This window comes from Ursus arctos, unplaced genomic scaffold (genome assembly GCF_023065955.2).
Source record: "Ursus arctos isolate Adak ecotype North America unplaced genomic scaffold, UrsArc2.0 scaffold_4, whole genome shotgun sequence".
NCBI lineage: Eukaryota > Metazoa > Chordata > Mammalia > Carnivora > Ursidae > Ursus > Ursus arctos.
This window is the reverse complement of record NW_026623056.1, coordinates 77,542,044-77,557,696: the sequence shown is the minus strand read 5'-3', so window position 1 is coordinate 77,557,696 and position 15,653 is coordinate 77,542,044. Positions and strand designations below refer to the sequence as shown.

Here is a 15,653-nt window from a genome sequence, read left to right as displayed (position 1 = left end):
GGACCAGCCCTGTTACACCTAAGTGGCCTCCAGTCACCAGTTATCTCATTAGCATACAAAAGACACTTTTCTCAATCCAGAGATTCTAAGGATTTTAAAAGAGCTGTGTGCCAGGAACCTGGGACAAAGACGAAATGTTTATTTTTTACTATGCCACAAAGCATGAGGAATTTTTGTATTGGAGTAGCATCAGAAATGTACTACAGTGACTGTCAGTGGGGGTAATCAAAAAGAATATTTAAGCCTTGCAATTCTTGTGACTTTCTAATTAACAGAATTAAAAGATCTTCCAAATACCATAGACTGTTAGATTTTCAGTACAAATTGCTCTGCCTATGCAACCACTTGCTCTGTTATAAAATCATTAGTGACATAACTTTTTAGAAAAAGTCATCTAGGGAAAGGCAACCTAATTTATTAGCAAGTGAATCAAATCAGAGATCAGGACACTTTTTCTACAATAGATGAGAGAGTAAATACTTCAGCCCTTAAAGGCATGTGGTCTCACAACTACTCAACTTTGACATAGCACCAAACCAGTCAGACAACATGTAAACAGATGAGTTGGGCTTCATTCCAATACAACCTTATTTGCTTTAACAACTAGGGGGCCCCATGTGGCCCATTGTCTTAATTTGCTTACTCCTGGACTAAACTGAGTAAAAAAGCATTCACCACAATAAATGATTATAATGGATAATTAAAAAGAGTAATTTGCTTTAACAACCTTGAAGTTCTGCCTATTAATTGTTGTATATAACCAAGAAAATGGAATGTTTTTGTTTAATACTAAGCTTACAGACAATTACTTTTTTTTTAAAGATTTTATTTATTTATTTGACAGAGATAGAGACAGCCAGGGAGAGAGGGAACACAAGCAGGGGGAGTGGGAGAAGAAGAAGCAGGCTCATAGCGGAGGAGCCTGATGTGGGGCTTGATCCCATAATGCCAGGATCACGCTCTGAGCCGAAGGCAGACGCTTAACTACTGTGCCACCCAGGCGCCCCACAGACAATTATTAAAATACCATGAGAAGACAATTTACCTCTGAAATTTTTTAGAACTCATAAAAAGTTTTGCAGGAGCTTCCTGAGAACAGAAAATTCTCTTTGCATACAAATTTACCCAAATTGTGCTTTATAATCCAGAAATCAGCAGCTAAAGGTAAAAAAATTAACAGCATCAAAAATAAGTTAGATTTCTTTCTTTTCTCAAGAAAAATTTCCTTTCAGGTTTAATTTAATAATAAAGAGCTTCCTATGAGAAATACTTCCACTATATTACAGATGGCCAACAGACACATGAAAACATGCTCAACATCACTAATCATCCACTAATCAGTCACTGCGAGATACCACCTTACACCTGTCAGAATCGCCAGTATCAAAAGGACAAGAAATAGGGGCTCCTGGCTGTCTCAGTTGGAGGAGTGTGTGACTCTTGATCTTGAGGTTGTGAGTTTGAGCCCCATGTTGTGTGTAGAGATTACTTAAATAAAGAAGTACTTAAAAAAAAAAAAAAAGATAAGAAATAGGGTGCCTGGGTGGCTCGGTCAGTTAAGCGTCTGCCTTTGGCTCAGGTCATGGTCCCAGGGTCCTGGGATGGAGCCCCATGTCACCGAGCTTCCTGTTCAGCAGTGAGTCTGCTTCTCCCTCGTCCTTTCCCTCTGCACCTAACCCTGCTCATGCTCTCTCTTTCAAATAAATAAATAAAATCTTAAAAAAAAAAAAAGACAAGAAATAAAAGTGTTGGTGAGACTGTAGAGCCAAAGGAACCCTTGTGCTCTCTTAGTGCAGCCACTGTAGAAAATAGTATGAAGATTCCTTGATATATATATTTGTATTTATAGATACTGTATATAATATGTATATCAAATATTTATGTATATTATGTGTTTATATATGTATATACATATACATACGATGGAATATTACTGAGCCACAAGAAAGAATAAGATCTTGTCATTTGCAACAACATGGATGGACCTAGAGTATAGAATGCTAAGTGAAGTAAGTCCGGCAGAGAAAGATAAAATACCATTTGATTTCACTCATATGTGGAATCTAAAAAACAAAACAAATGAACAAACAGACAAGAAAAGCAGAAACAGACCCATAAATGCAAAGAACAAACTCATGGCTGCCAGAGAGGAGGGAGATGGGGGATGGGTAAAATGGGTGAAGGGGAGTGGGAGGTACAGGCTTCCAGTGTTGGAATGAGTAAGTCACAGGGATAAAAGGCACAGCACAGGGAACACAGTCAATGGTATTGTGCTAGTATTGTATGGTGACAGGTGGTAGCCACACTTGTGAGCACAGCATAACTACAGAGCTGTCTACTCACTATGTTGTATACCTGAAATTAATGTCACATTGTATGTCAACTATATTGCCATTAAACAAAGAAATACTTTCATTACAGAGAAAGAATTTTGTGGGTAATATTTCCATAATAGTTTAATAAATGTGAGTGAGGTAGCTTAATTCATTAATTCATTAAAGATTTTTTGAGCACCTTCAATATGAATAGGAAAAGATTTGGAATCACATATCTATGTATGTGAATGACATATTATTTTTGCTCTGAAAACCCAAGTGTAATATTAACAGCTGTGTCTTTATAAGGATATTTATCATAGTGTTCATCTCTTCTAAAAAGGTGTTTCTATATTTTACTTTAAAAAAATCACTTCACAGGGTGTCTGTGTGGCTCAATCAGTTAAGTATCTGACTCTTGATTTTGACTCAGTTCTTGATCTCAGTGTCCTGAGATCAGGCCCTGTATTGGGCTCTGCACTCAGGAGGGAGTTTGCTTGAGATTCTCCCTCTCCCTCTGCCCCCACGCCCACATTCTCTCTCTTTCTAAAATAAATAAATCTTTAAAAAACACTTCATGATTTTAAACAATACCTTTTTTTGCAGTATTTTATTTTTTTAAAATACATTATCAGAGTAACATACTTTTTCCTATCCTTCCCTCTAAGTGCAACTGTAAAACTCTAGACATATATAAAACAAACGAGAAAAGTCTAAAAGGTGAAGAGAAGAGGATAGATCAGCTAGGATCTCATGGCCTAAAGAACACAAGAGTGAGTTCCCTAAGTTTTCTTCTTGCCCTATTTATCCCAGACTTGGAGGTAATTGGTAACCCAGAAACACCAATGGGCACATACAATAAAAGCCCCCAAAAGACCCTAATCTCTCCAGTGGCAGCACCCAGAAAGAGGCAGCCTAGCAAGATAGAAAACTTGTAGATAATAACAATTTGACTACAGCCAAACACCTAAGGAAAAAAAAATACAGTCCCACCCTAATATCTACCAGCAAGGGTCAAGTGGGGAGCCCACACAGAACAGAAAAGCTGGAAAATAGGCAGAGCAAAACTGATGGAAATGAAAGGAGAAACAGACAAATCTTCAGTTATAGCTGGAGACTTCAACATCCCTCCCACAACAATTAGGGAACAACTGGACAGAAAATCAGCAAGGATACAGAAGAACTGAACAACTAACTGAAGCTAATCAACATTTCTCAAACACCCTATTCAACAACAGGAGAATATACAAAACCCAAAAATACTCCCAAATAAGCATAGCCAACTAATTTTTTACAAAGGTGCAAAAGCAATGCAATTGAGGAAGGATAGTGTTTTCAATAAATAGTACTGGGGCAGCTGGATATCCGTGGGTAAAAAAATCCACCTCAACCTCAACCTGCCACCTTACCCAAAAGTTAAACCAAAATGGATCATAGGTTTTAATATAAAACATCAATCTTTTAGAAGGAAACATAGGAGAAGTCTTCAGAACCTAAGGCGTGGTGAAGAGTTCATACGTATGACACCAAAAGCAGTCCATAAAAAAACCCTGAAAAATTGGACTTTATGAAAATTTAAAAACTTTTTTCTCTGCAAAAGATTCTGTTAAGACGATGAAAAGACACACCACAGACTGAGAAAATGTTTGCAAACAATGTATCTGATAAAAAACTTCTATCTCGAATTTATAAGGAACTCTCAAAAATTCAATAGTAAAAACACAAACAATCCAATTAGAACATGAATAAAAGGCATGAAGAGACATTTCACTGAAGAAGATACATAAATGGCAACTAAGCCCGTGAAAAGATGTTCAGTCTCCCTGGCCACTAGGGAAATGTATGTTAAGATCACAACAAGCTACCACTACACACCTGTTGAAACAGCTAAAATTAAAAATAATGACAACACCAAATGCTGGCAAGGATAGAGAGAAACTGGATGTCTCATACTCTACTGGAGGGAATATAAAACAGTACAGCCATTCTGGAAAATACTTTGTCAGCATTTTTAAAAATTGAACATATACTTATCAAAGAACCCAGCAATCCCACTTTTGGGCATTTATCCCGGAGAAATGAATACATATGTTCACACAAAAACCTGTACATGATTGTTCCTAGCAGCTTTATCTGCAAAAGTCAACGCTGGAAGTAACCAAAATGTCCTGCAATAGGTCATGGGTAAACAAACTGCTATCTCCATACCACGAAATAATAAAAATGGAATGTATTAGTACACACAAAAGCTAGGATAGATTCCAAGGGCATTATGCTGAGTACAAAAAAGTCCACCTCAAAAGGTCACATACTATACGATTCCATTTGTATGACATTCTTGAAATGACAAAATTACAAGAATGAGGAACAGAGTAGTGATTCAAACAGTTATTAATGGCGGGGAGGAGGACGGTGGGTGTGACCATAAAGAAGTAGCACAAGGGAAATCTTTTTGATGATGGAGTAGCTTTGTACCTTGCTTCCCATAGTGATCCCATGATCTCTGCATGTGTTCAAATGACACAGAATGATACACACACTTTACACTAATGTCAATTTCCTGAATTTGATGTTGTACTGTAGTACACCTAAGATGTAACCATTGGGGGGGAACTGGGGAACTGGGAGGAGGATACACAGGACCTCTCTATACTCTTTTTATAACTGTTTGTGAATCTGTAAATATTTCAAAATAAAATCTTAAAAAGGAAAATATGTACACTCTGCAGTCCCTTCTTTCAAAAAAAGTACATTCCCTACATTTTTTTCAAGATTTTTATGACGCCAAAGTTCTCAAGTTAATAGCTTCTCTCTTTCCAACAGTTGACAAAACCAAATTATTTATATGCCAGAAGGTTACTGTTTGTTTATTGTTTCCTTTAATTAATAATGGAGTAAAAAATGCTATAAATGTTATACTTGCTATGTCTTTAATAACTAATTTACAGTTGCTAATGGGTATCAAAAGATCAAGGACACCAAAATCATGATTTAATCATAAACCTCATTTAACACATTAGTTGCAACCTCATTACTGACCTCATAAGCAGGCACTTTTGCTGGAGCTGCCAACAGGAAAACAAAATGTGACTAATTTCCTACTTTCCTCTATTTAAAAAATGAATTAATGAATATAAATATGTCCCAATTTGATATCGTAACAGCTTCCATAACACTTACTTTGGAAACTCTATGCCTGAATAATTGGGCCATTAATTATTTCTGGAACATAAACTAAGCCCTCCAAATCAATCTTATTTGGACCTCAAAATTACAATAAAAAGGTTTCCAAATTACTTTTGGTTTACTTCTTCCAAATGATCTCCTTTGATAAATCTCTCTTTTTTTGAAAAGGCTTATATATTAAGCTACTGGGTTCTGCCATTCTTTAATTACTAATAGCAGCACACCCAAATATATCTCACTTTCTGCTTTCATAATTTACTTACATAGTTAAAATGCATGTAGGAATATTTTAAAAGAGTCTATTGGAATTCTTAGCAGTATCAGTTTTTTTAAGAGTGGAAAAGTCATAAAAAGAAAATCTCTTGTGAAAAGTACAAATACAGGGTCACAACTCCCTATCTGCAATTTTGAAATCCTCAAAAACAACCAACCAACCAACGCTGGAAAGTGAAATGTTTTATGTAACTGACTTGGTGGCAAGACCGGATCCAAAGGAACCTGGGGCTTTTTTCTGGTCTCTATGTCATCCACGGCTGTTAATATTCTCACCTTTCCTGTGGACATGTAAATGTATGTGTGCTCAGGATGCTGGCCTTGGAAGTACCCTACAAAATATGGTATATGTACTATACTCCCTTTCCAATACCTTAAAATTTCTGACTTATGAGATAGATCTGGCCCCAAGGGTTCGAGATGAGAACTACAGACCTGTCTTAGAAAAGCATAAGATAGATATTTATATGGCACAAAAATAAGAAATTATTTCTCTGACAAACGAGTCCAGGAGTACAGCTATTTCATGATACGAAATTTGAGAGGAGAGTAAGATAAGCACCAGGTTGACCTTCATTTAATTAATAAGAAAATTAGGGGGTGGGAGGCGTTCAGCAACTTGCACAAGGAACGGTTGGAACCCAGGCAGTCTGGCTTTAGAAATCATGCTTTTAAACCACAAAAACGTTGTTACTGAAGACTGCTTCTGAATGGCTCCAGTGTCACAGCAGAGTGAGATGGAGTCCCTGAGCTAAGGGCATCAGGATTTTATGGAAGTTCATACCCTTATAGGTAAAATAAGGTTCACACCCTTTGCCTAGGCTCCGGCAAAGTGTCAGGCTGGCTTGTACTTGAAACTGGAGGATTCTTTTTAAGGGGAAAATTGAACAGCCCCAACAAAAAAAACCATGGGAACTCTTAGACTGTGGATTTCACCTGTGCAATGGTAGCCGGCCACAGTGAACTTCCAAGCAGCTCTTCTGTGCCTCTTTTTTAAAGAGCAGAAGATTCAGCATCACCAGACATTTAAGGAAAATGTCAAACATGAAACAGACCAAAATAACCAATAAAAAGGAACCTAAACAGGACAGAAGAAATACAAAAAGCAGAGAAAGTTTAAAAAATATATATCATTAGTACCTTCAGGGATTACAAGGAGAAACTATATCTATGAAAGCAAAACAGGACACTATAAAATAGGGAGGTGGGTACCTTGGAGGATAAGATAGAGCACACAGAAATTAAACATATGATAGCTGAAAGTGAGAGGTTTCACAAAACTTTGGAAGGTAAAGTCAATGAAATTCCCCCAGAAAGTAGTTCAAGAAAACAGAGATCAGGAAAATTAGAGAAGTCATCCTGGAAGTTCTTTCAGAATAGGCTTCCAGAAAGAGAAGCAGATAAAATGGTGGAAAGGAAATTATCCATTTATGGCACAGTTTATAGAACTGAAGAATGAGTCTCCAGACAGGAAAAATCCTAAGGGACTGGAAAAATAATTTAAAAAAACCAAAATCCAAGTGCATTATGCAATTTCATAATACTAGCAGTAAAAACAAAATGCTAAGAACTTCTGAAAATTGCTTGAAAAATTTCTAAGACTTTTGAAGGGGGGTAACAACAGACGTGTGGAAAGATGGGAACTCATGGAAATTCCTTAAATAAAGTGAGTGTAAGAGATATGAAAGGTAACCATGGCACCTTGCTTGGATCATATAAATTCTGAAAGGATAAAGTTTGTCTTGGGATCTAAATTCCCAAATACTGTAAGAGGAGCCAATAGATAATACAAAATTTAAAAAAATAAAAAAATGTGGGGCGCCTGGGTGGCACAGTCGTTAAGCTCTGCCTTCGGCTCAGGGCGTGATCCGGGTGTTAAGGGATCGAGCCCCACATCAGGCTCCTCTGCTGGGAGCCTGCTTCTTCCTCTCCCGCTCCCCTTGCTTGTGTTCCCTCTCTCGCTGGCTGTCTCTATCTCTGTCAAATAAATAAATAAAATCTTTAAAAAAAAAATAAATAAAAATTAAAAAATGTAATTGTATTACTGAGAAATAGGAAGAAAGTTACTAAAACAGGGGTGCCTGGGTGGTTCAGTGGGTTAAGTGTCTGACTTCCCCTCAGGTCAGGCAGGATCTCAGGGTCCTGGGATTGAGCCCTGCATCAAGCTCCAAGCTCAGCAGGGAGTCTGCTGGTCCTCTCCCTCTGCCCTTCCCCCTTCCCCTGCTCATGCTCCTGTGCTCTCTCTCTCAAGTAAATATACAAAATCTTAAAAAAAAAAAAAAAAGTACTAAAACAATGTTTGAAAGAGTTGAAATTGTTACTTCTGGGGAGGGGGGTACCCAAATGAGAAAATAAAAATTTTCTTCATTGTCCCATATCTATAAGATAATCACTATATATACATTTGAAAATTTGAAATATAAAAATATAATTTTCTCCTTGTAATCATTCTATTAATACTGGTATTCCGTTAATATTTGCCTTTTCATTTGTAGTATTATTATTAAGTTAACCATGTATCATGGACATTTCACCTCAATCCATGTGGACCTCTTCATCCTTTTTAATCACTGTATAGGATTCATTCTCTTGTGTATCATTATTTTTTTTTCTTTTTTGTCATTTGGATATTATGGTGTTTCTGATATCTTGCTACTAGCAACAGTATATTGGCATTATCTGTGCCCACATGTGTTGTATTTCCTCAGAAAGCAGAAAGCACTGCTAGAAATGATACTGCTGGCTGAAAATCTACTTCTTTTCACAAAGATTTCTCCATTTCTCTCCCAAATGTGGATAAACATAGAGTTCTACAAAACATATTATCTACACATAATGACAATGTTGACTCTTTCATGCAGTATTTCTTCTTTCTATGATTTTGTTGTGAGAGATAAAACCTTCTGGAGAAAAACATAACATTAATAGAACAGAGGTTTTGCTTGCATTGTTCCTGAATTTAATGAGAATACCATTTGTTGCAACTGTTTTCTGAATAATTTTTTTAAAACATTTGGTTTGTTTTTCTCTGTTCTGTTAAGAAAAAAAAATTCCAGTTCTACTTTGTGAAGAGTTTTAATAAAGATAAATGTTAAATTTTATTTAATATTTTGGCATTTATCAAGTTGTTTTCAGTAAATGTGTGCTCACAGACAATAGATAAATTCTTTGCTGTTTAAGTAAACAGCAGAATGGTTTTTTAATTATTATTTTAGAGAGCGTATCTGAATAATTGTGTTTTGTATAAATACATGGATTTCTAAAATCAGAATCTGAATGATAGGTTTACTGTACTGGAAGAGGAATCCCTGAAAGCTTATAACTTTTTCTTATCTATTGAAATACACAAGACTATTTACTTGACTGATTCAGGGAATTATCTTTTTTTTTTTTTTTTAACATTATCCTTAAGAAGATTTGCTTTACAGTCATGGGGCTGTATTTGAAACGCCTATGAGCCTTTTCAATGTACTTTTGTCTTCCTTTTTTAGGGGCACGGCAATTGCTGGCATAGTGTTTGGAATTGTATTCATTATGGGGGTCATCGCTGGAATTGCCATATGTATCTGTATGTGTATGAAAAACAACCGTGGGACCCGGGTGGGCGTCATCAGGACCACCCACATCAACGCCATCTCCTCCTATCCTGGTAAGCACAACTGCTCACTCCTTCTGAAGGAAGAGTAAGATTTGTTAGTTATGCTCTACTCCTTAGAGAGAGGAAACATTGAAGACTTTCACTGCAATGATCTCCAAGAATGTAGGGCATTTAAATTAACATAGACTGAAGCTCTAGCTTTCAATGGAGATTACTTAGATCCGAGTAATAAAATCTAGCTCACATTTAAAGGTATTCATATTTTTAAGGCATGTTTTATTGACTACAATTCCCAATCAGCCAGAGTTTTAGACAGTCCACACCCACTGTGTCTACTGCCAGAGTTCTGAGAAGTAATTATAGAGAAAGTGTAAGTGACATGTCTTAACAAACTGGCATCTGATTTAATAGGTACATAACTCTTAAGAAAAAACGATTGAATAACGTTTTTATGTGTCCTCTGTATGCGAAGAAAACAGTTTTAATATAATATGAAAATTCTCAACAAAGAGCAATGGTAATACATTGATAATTTGTCAGGTGTTTGTTGAGAATCTGCTAGAAGTTCTATATATAAATATATTGAATATATCCGACTCCATAAACAAAATACTGCATTTTGCATTAATTGCTCAGTAGTGTTTTCTAAGCCTGTCTGTATATGTATCATTTGACATATAAAAAGGAGTCAAACCTTAAATCTAACGTATTCTTAGATAATTTGCTGTCCACAGTCATGTCCTTCCTCAGCCCCTGTGAAAAAGAAGGTACCTTCTACACGCAATCTGCCCATGTATCAATTCCCTAATAACTTCCTTCCTCTCTTAACTTTTTCCCTTTCATCTTCAACTTGAGGGAGCAAATTCCAGATGAATGTGAGAACGATCACTTCTCCTGTTCCTCTTTTGTCAGTTCTTCCCATTTTCCAATATCTTCATGTTGGAGTGTTTCAAAGGTCAGTCTTGTGTCTTTTTCTAGACTGTATCTACACTTACTTCTTTTGTTATATCTTTTGGTCTCATGGTATTAAGTACTACTTATACACTAATGCCTCCCAAAATTATAAATCTCCATTCTGAACATCCTTCCTGAATTTCATATGCATTTGATCCCACTGTCTACTGGACATCTCAGCTTAGATGTCTCATAGCTATCTCAAGTTGAACATGTTCGATGCTGCACTTCTGATTATCCCCCCAAACTTCCTCCACTCACAGCCTTTATCCTGTCAACTGATGGCATCTCTGGACTTCCAGTGGCTCAGGCCAAAAACCTTTGAGTCATCCTTGACTCCTCGCCTCCGTCAAACCTACATGCAACCTACTAGGAAAACTTCCAGGTCCATCTTCAAAGTATGTACAGTGTCTGACTACTCACAGTCCACACTGTTCTTTCCCTGGTGGGGCCACCCTCAGCTCTGACCTGCATTCTTGTGATAACATTCTAACTGCTCTTCCAGCAGTCACCTTTGGCCCCCCAAAGGGTCTATTCTAAACCTAGTAGCCAGACTGAACCTTTTAAAAGTAGATGTCAAATTATATCATTCTTCTGTTCAAAATCTTCCAATGGCTTTCCATGTTCTCCAGAGAAGAGTCAAAGCCAGTGGTTCCTATTTTATCCAAAGTAAAAAGCAAAGTCCTGACCAGGGCCTGCAAGGCAATGCATGAATTGGCTCCTCGTTTATTTCTCTGGCTTCATTTCCTTCTCTACTCCCTCTTGCCACTCTGCCTCCAGTTACACTCTCCTGTGAACACAGAAACACACTCCATGTGCTCCGTGAGCACAACAGGGCACACTCCCATCTTAGGGCTTAGCTTAGAACATGGACTCTCTCACTTAATTCAACTTTTTGATCAAAGATCACCTCCTGAAGGAGGCCTGCTCAGGTCTATTTAAGATTGTATTATGTCCTTCCCCATTGTGTCCTCCTTGTTCTACTCTATATATTTTTTTCAGAGTGCTTTTAATCTTCTAAGGTACCATATAGTTTGTCCAATTGTTATACTTATTGTTCACTGTCCATCTCTTCCTCCTAGCACCACAAGACAGGGATCGTAGTCTATTCTGGTCACCACCCAAGTCCCAAGTATAATACCAGGACTGGCACATAATGGGCACTCAGCAGACATAGCTGAACAAGTGAAGAACACAACTCATGACAAGATCTGATTGAGTTATATATCAAAACCTAGAGAATTTACCTTAAATTTCACCCTAGAATATATAGCTTTTACTCACTACAAAAGCAATTCACAATTTTGAATCTTTCCAACTTACTAAAAATACTGTTGGGATTAGTGTAATGATGTTATAACTAAGGTACAAGGAAAAAACAGGGGGAATTTTTTTTTTATTCTTCACATCTCCCTATTTTTACCTGGTCAACCCATAACTCAAGAGAACAGAGGAGAGTCAGACAGAGACATTAACTGGAGAGAAGGCAAGGAGAAGCCCTCTGTAGATAAAATTCCAGATACACTTTTGCTTGATTATAAAAAGTTTAGTTAAAATTAAACATTAGACATTTTAAAACATTAAAAAATATTTTTTTATAAAATCAGAATAGAAGTTTCAAAATATTTTAATGTGAGGGCTTATGTTTCCTTGGGTTGGAGGTTTCTATTTCATTCATGGAAACATGTTTTTTAAACTTTAGAGTGGCATCATTTATACTGGCAGATCACAGCAGCATGTTACATTTTCAGTAAATGCATTGTTCTGGGAACTGAATAATGCGAGAAACATAATAAACCTTATGGTGGAAGCATTTTTACTACAAAAAAGCTAGATCTTAAAAAAGCATAATGTGCTTGATTACTTCTCATTTCCTTCTCGAAGTCACTAATTAAGCTTTTACTTAAAAGATAGAAAAAAAAACCACACAGTAGTATTGAATATTTTTCAAAATCTTTCATCTGTGGAAATATAAAATATTTTACCCACATTAATTAATTAGTTTTGTGATAAATGAGATAACAACCCAGTTTATTGTATAGTCCTTCAGCCTGGGGGCCACATATATGAGTAGAAAATAATTTAGCCAAGGTCATATTCCTTGGTGAAAGCCTTGGTGAAAGTGCTCAGTGGAGATACCTACAATGAATATTATTACTGTGCACTGGGGAGGAGATTACTGGAAAAGCTCATCTGCTACACTGATCATTTGTTAGACAGTGACCTTCCAAAACGGTTTGTTATTCCTGCCATGTTGGGTAGAATGAACAGTGTCTTGTTTAATTATAATTATTTTAAAAACCGTTAGTGTGAAAATAAAAATTATTTGTCAAATATTATACACCCACTACTCTCCAGAACTTCACTGTAAACAAAGAAAAGTGACCACATTAACCCTTTCTTAAAAAAAATAGGTTTGGATGAAACACACTTGAAAGAAAACAATACAGAAAGACCATAACAGAGGGCTTGGCAAAAATATAAAAATCAAATGACAACCAAAGGAAAACAAGAGATTGCAATGCTATCAAGAAATTTGTGATCTGAAGTACATTACTGAGACCCTGGTGATTGACTGATAGAGAAAGAGAGAGAGATAGATGATAGATAGATAGATAGATAGATAGATAGATAGATATAGATTGATTTAGGTAAACCATGAAGAAGAAGGGGAGGTTCTTGGGAACAAAAAAATGACAAAGGATACATATAGAAAGGAGTTGTGGAACTGGAAAAATCATCATTTTAAAACCATTATAAGAAAAGTTTGGGACAAGAATCATTAATGGGTGTTAAATCTGGGGGGAGAGGTTGCAGTGGGGCAGGCCATTTGGATGGTCTTAAAGTGTCTACCCCCAGGTTTGTTGCTAGTTATAAGGGGAAAAATAGTCACTACACAGTGAAGAAACCAGACAACATCTTGACCAGGTGGTAAAGATTAACATCACTAAAGGACAGATGGACATCTTGCACTCCTGGGTATTAATAACTCTGAGGATGACACAACTTCATATGTGCAGGATTCTGCTGAAAGTTCACAGCCTGAATCTAAGCATGAAAAAAGATCTGACAAACCCAGGTTAAGGAACATTCTATAAAATAACTGACCTGTAGTCTTTAAAATCTCTTGGAAATATTTCATTAAGAAATCAAAACTCTAGGGGCACCTAGTCAGTTGAACATTCAACTCTTGGTTTTGGCTCTGGTGATGATCTCATGGATCATGGGGCCAAGCCCTGAATAGTGCTCCATGCTCAGTGGGGAGTCTGCTTGAAGATTCTCTCTGCCCCTCCCCCACTCATGCACATGTGCATGCTCTCTCTCTCTCTAAAATAAATAAATAATCTTTAAAAAAAGAAATAAAAATTCTATTCGCATCACTGAATTCACAAATGAGGGGGGCCTTATTAATATTTGTACTGAACATGAGAAGAATTTCACTTACTCACCAAAGGATTTGGTGATACAAGGATATGCTCTTCTGATTGTGCTTATATTCTTCCTGAAATTAGAAGCAAGTCTTCTCCTGAAAAGTGGGTTGAGGAGATGCTTGTAGGTAAGGAATCTCGGAGAATGGAGGGGTGGTGAAATACCTACAGGTATGAATAATTTCCAAGCAATGCCAAGAGTCTCCACATTTAAGAATATAGTCATTCATTGAAAATGAGATTAGTCAGTATGATTGTGCATTTTTCTCTAGGCACATGAAGCTCCTAGATACAAGTCTGGGAGAGCCAAAACGTTGAATTTAATCAAGATTGGACTTTTGTCAGGTAACGGGGAGAAAAAGAGATAAGAAAATTGATGATAAATACACAGATATAATTTTAGTGATGGACCATAAATCTAAGCTGAATAAAGAAAGACATGAAGACAGGAAAGAGGTGACATCAGTTTAAATTAACTTTTTAAAATGTCATCAGTAAAACTGGAAATCTAGGTGAGATTCAAGATATATTGAAATGTGTATTCTAGAAAGATCAAGAGTGGTGGTCAGATTTACATAGGTACAACAAGGTTGAGAAAAAGATTTTTAACACAAAAAAGTCTGGTTGTTAAGAAAATGATTAGAGAAAATTTAGGGGATACAAACAAACTGCTTAACACTTCATGAAGTGGATGGTCTTTGTGCAGAGAACTGCAAAATAGGTGGAAGGCAGGGAGCTTTTACAGGGTAGAGTGAAAAAACAAAGAAGAGAAAAATAGGAAATATCTGATTGGCTGGGGCCACATAGTTAACCTTGTTTGGGGTGAGAAGGAACAGGAAGTAAGTATAGAGCTCAGAGTTGGCTTGATGTTTAGGGATTAGCTGACTGGATATACTAAGTTTCCCATCAAGTGGAGCTTCACAGGGACATGAAAGTCATCTAAGTTTTAGTTTGCTGCTGTGGCACCCTGGGCAGGAGCAAGCTCCATCTTGGGGCTTGAAATTTACTTCAATCTATGAATGTTGAAATCATCAAGAATGCTAATAGAAGCCATGTTGCAGAGAAAGATAATGGGCCTGATGCTAAATCATCAATGAATGAGAGTCTAGGGCAGAGCAGACCACAGGTATTAACAAGGAGGAGTAGAAAGTAGTATAATCTCGTGGTGTGTGCTACAAAAGAGCTCAGGTTTTTAAGGAGAAAACACAGACCATCGTTTGAAAAATGGGTATGAGAACCCCAGAAAATACCCAGTGCACCTTCTTGCCCTATAGGATGTAGGATGTGGGGAGGAAAGAATATTTCTGATTTAATGCTGCTGCAGAGGAAGCTGCCCTCTCAGGAGAAAAATCTGACTTTAATGAAAATAGAAAATTTTCACAACTATCTCATGCATTCTTCTCTCTTCTTAAAGCTCAAAAAAACCCTTGCTTTTCTCACTCCCAGTAGATCTCATTTCTCTGGAAAACAGACACAATTAGAAGAGGACTTCCTCATATTCTGAGCTAGAGTCACATGTGAAGAGATGGAAAGGGGAGGATACAAAGGGCTTTTCTGATGACAGACTGTGGTCTCCTGAACACAGTGAAAGTGGGTGGGGAAAGTTTAGAAAATTAATGAGATTTGATGTGTATAAAGCCTTCCAGAGTTAGAGTCTACAATGAAAGACGTCTAAGAGCTTGTCCTCAAGGTAACAGAGGAACGTAAAACATGACTAGACTTGTCTTGATGTTATCTGAGGGGAAGGGGAATGATAGCTTCTAATAATATCATCCTTTTGGGAACTGCATCTTAGGCCACTGTTGAGGAGAAATGGCAGGACTGGGTCTTTGTGGTGGGTGTGGAGGCAGTGGAGGTTTTGCTGGGAGCTCTGTGGGCTTCTGCTCTGAGTAAGGTTCA

At 37.0% G+C, this 15,653-nt stretch overlaps 1 protein-coding gene across 1 annotated transcript in view; it reads left to right on the top strand.

Annotated features, from left to right (window-relative positions):
- The window catches only part of CYYR1 (cysteine and tyrosine rich 1), a 99,893-nt gene that overhangs the window by 76,112 nt on the left and 8,128 nt on the right, over positions 1–15,653 (top strand). Inside the window, exon 3 of the mRNA XM_026517882.4 lies at positions 9,266–9,423. Within this exon, the coding sequence (XP_026373667.2) occupies positions 9,266–9,423 (158 nt within the window). The remainder of the gene's footprint in view (positions 1–9,265; positions 9,424–15,653) is intronic.